At 34.4% G+C, this 3,264-nt stretch overlaps 1 protein-coding gene across 1 annotated transcript; it reads left to right on the forward strand.

The window, feature by feature from the left end:
• Nucleotides 1-270: 270 nt before the first annotated feature.
• On the forward strand, nucleotides 271-1,388 carry LOC131024205 (major allergen Pru ar 1-like). Its single transcript, XM_057953711.1, has 2 exons — nucleotides 271-689; nucleotides 887-1,388. Exons 1-2 carry the CDS (start codon nucleotides 506-508, stop codon nucleotides 1,186-1,188), a joined length of 486 nt encoding a protein of 161 aa, XP_057809694.1. The 5' UTR covers nucleotides 271-505; the 3' UTR covers nucleotides 1,189-1,388.
• The last annotated feature ends 1,876 nt before the right edge of the window (nucleotides 1,389-3,264 follow it).

The following is a 3,264-nucleotide window of genomic DNA, read 5'->3' on the forward strand; positions in this document are numbered from 1 at the left end:
AATAGTGATCTTTCTTATTGCTTAAGTAATATAATTTGACTGCTAGTTCTTAAACTCGAATCAAGACCCATATATTCAACACAAGACTCCTTAAAATTTTACTAGTAGATCTATAAATACTGAATTTCGTTAAGATGATATGATATGCACCACTTCTAGAAGGAAAGAAAAGGTAGTTTTTTCATTGAAAGTTTGGAAATTAAAAAATAAAATGTTGAAAATAGAACACTCCATATTTCACATGCATATGGAGAAATTTCCAAGTTTCCCATTCAAAAATAAAGTAGGTAGTACTAATACTTTTCACTGAAGTATGTGCAAAGTTGGAACCATATTCTCTAGCATTGCAACGAAGACTTTGAGCAAAATATATTGATAAAGACATTTTCCTACACCTATAAATAAGTGGCCTCTTGTTTGAAATCTTAAACACACAACTCAACTTGTCCTTTCTTTGCTACAAATTAATCTCTTCCTTAGTATTAATTGGATCAAAGATATCAGCATGGGTGTTGTGAATTTCGAATACGAAGTGGTGTCGACAGTCCCACCACACAGGTTGTTCAAGGCATTCCTCCTCGACTCCGACAACCTCATCCCCAAGGTCATCCCCGGCGCCTTCAAAAGCTTCGAAACCCTACAGGGCGACGGCGGTGCTGGCACCATCAAGTTGATCACTTTTGGCGAAAGTAATATTTTCATTATATATGCTTGCCAAATCTAAATTTTGATTAGTTATTGACACAAAATGTAAAAGGTATAAAACATGACATAAGTCTTATTTTCTTTGAACAACTTATGTTTAAAACAAGACATTTGGCTGCATAATAATTGTGAATCATTTTAATTGAAATCCTTAATAATGTGATAAATTACACGTGTGCAGGCAGTCCGTTCAAGTTTGCGAAGCACCGTGTGGATGAAGTGGATGAGGCCAAGTGCGTGTACAAGTACAGCGTGATCGAAGGCGATGCTTTGGGTGAGGAGCTCGAGTCTATCTCGTACGTCGTGAAGGTCACCGCCGGCCCCGACGGCGGCTCCGTCTTGAAAACGAGCAGCTCGTACCACACCAAGACGGACAACCACAGCATCACGGAGGAGAAGATCAAGGAGGGCAAAGACAAGGCAAAGGCTGTTTTTCATGCTGTCGAAGCTCACCTCCATGCCAACCCCCATGAATACAACTAAATATAATACCCCCATTGGAAATTTGATGGAAAATAAATGTATTTGAAGTTGTATTTGTTTCAATATGCATGTAAAAGGTATGTGAGTTTATTTTTATTTGTATGTTTTTGTTGCTTGGGGCATTTTTGTCCTTTTGCAATTGGAATGTATTCGGTTTGGTAATAAGTTAGTATATACTATGGTTACAATGTTTTAGTCAATTTGTGTTGAGCTCTTTTTAACAAGCTATTCACCAAAATAAATAATTAAAAAATATATTATTGGGCCGGCAACTCGTTTGCCAAGATCGGGATTGAAAGTGAATCACAAAATTAAGCTGAATTATACTATTATAATATTAAATAACAACTTAGAATTAAACTTATTTATAGACACGAATAAAATTTTTTCATATTGGAGATGAGTATTTATATTGTATTGATATGCAAAGATTTTAATTTCCAATGGTCATGAAAGGCTAAAAGGAATATCATTACGTTTGTAATTCGTAGACTCAAAATTGGCGGAAACAACACCAAAACTCATACCTTAAAATATGGAATGGTACGAATTAAAGAATTATTAAAATTCAAAATTTGTGATGAAAATTTTAAACAAAAAAAGAGTCATCCCTTTGTACTTTATTGTAGAAATAATTATACAAGATGGACCCTTTCGCTAAAAAAAGTAATCACCATCTGTTTTCGGTTGCACAAAAAAAAATTCAAAGCACATTAGATCACAATTAATCACACACGCATGGGCTGCAAGACACAATTCCAATTGAACCAAGTAACAGGCCTAATAACAAAGCCCAAACCACCTTATATTTTGGGTCCAAAAGGAATATAGAGGGCTGTCAAAATGGGCCGAAAATGGCCCGGCCCGATGGGCCCGCCCGGCCCGCCCGTAGTTTTGGCCGGGTTGGGCTAGGATTTTCAAGGCCAAAAAAAAATCGGGCCTCCCTGGCCCGGCCCATGCGGCCCGCCGGGTCACCCGGCCCGCGGGCCAAAAAGCCCGCCGGGCTTTCGGACCTAAATCGGCCCGTCAATATAAAAGGTGTAAATTTCAAAAAATTATATCTCCTCCCAAATTCCAATGGACCCAACCCAATCTAAGTCCATTTCTTCAATTGACGACAATGACGAGTCGAAGTCTAACTTAGGATTTAAATTAGCAATCCATAATCAATATTAAATTATTTTTACTTGAAAGATTCATTTATTTTTTGTGGTTGTTATTTTATTCTAGTTGATTTGATTACTGTATTAATTAATTTGTGAATAAATCGTTTTCAGTTTTTGTTATTTTTGCAATTAGTTTTTGTTTTTTACTTATATTCATATTGTGTACATTTAGTTTTAGTCATATTTGTTTACATTTAATTTTAGTCAATTACGTAATTTAGATGTAGATTGTTTAAGGCCCTTTTTGTTTCATCGAATTTGTCTTCAATTTTTTTCTTTAAATTTGATTTAATTTATTAATTTTTGGAACTAAAATATATATATATATATATAGGGGAAGGCTAAAATAAGAACGCTTCTTAAAATATAAATTAGGAACCATTTTCAGCCCTTAGATCATCAAGATCTACGGTTGATTCATCACCTTGTTGGATAAATTCATGGTCCTGAGTTCGAATCCCAAAGGTAGCAAAAAATTATTTTTCGCAATTCATGCATTTATACAGTTTATTCATGCGTCTTATACATAAAATTCATGCATTTTTGCTGGTTCGTAATTCTTAAAATTCATGCATTTTTGCTGGTTTATTTTTAGCTGTGTAACTGTATGAATTAATCCAATTCATACGTGTTCTACATAGAATTCAGGACCTTTCGCAATTCATACAGTTACACAGCCAATTCATACATGTTCTACATAGAATTCAGCCGTTTTTAGTTTTTATAAAAAGATGTGTTTTTATTATAGCCCACCTCTATATATATATATATATATATATATATAGGGTGTGGTTCTAGAGAGAACTACATTATTTGTGAGAACGTGAGAACCATCAAATCTAATGCATTCACTGTAAAAATTAATGCATTCGCTGTTAAAATTAATGCACTCAAAAAAATAAAAAAAATT

Source organism: Salvia miltiorrhiza, chromosome 5 (genome assembly GCF_028751815.1).
Source record: "Salvia miltiorrhiza cultivar Shanhuang (shh) chromosome 5, IMPLAD_Smil_shh, whole genome shotgun sequence".
NCBI classification, from domain to species: domain Eukaryota; kingdom Viridiplantae; phylum Streptophyta; class Magnoliopsida; order Lamiales; family Lamiaceae; genus Salvia; species Salvia miltiorrhiza.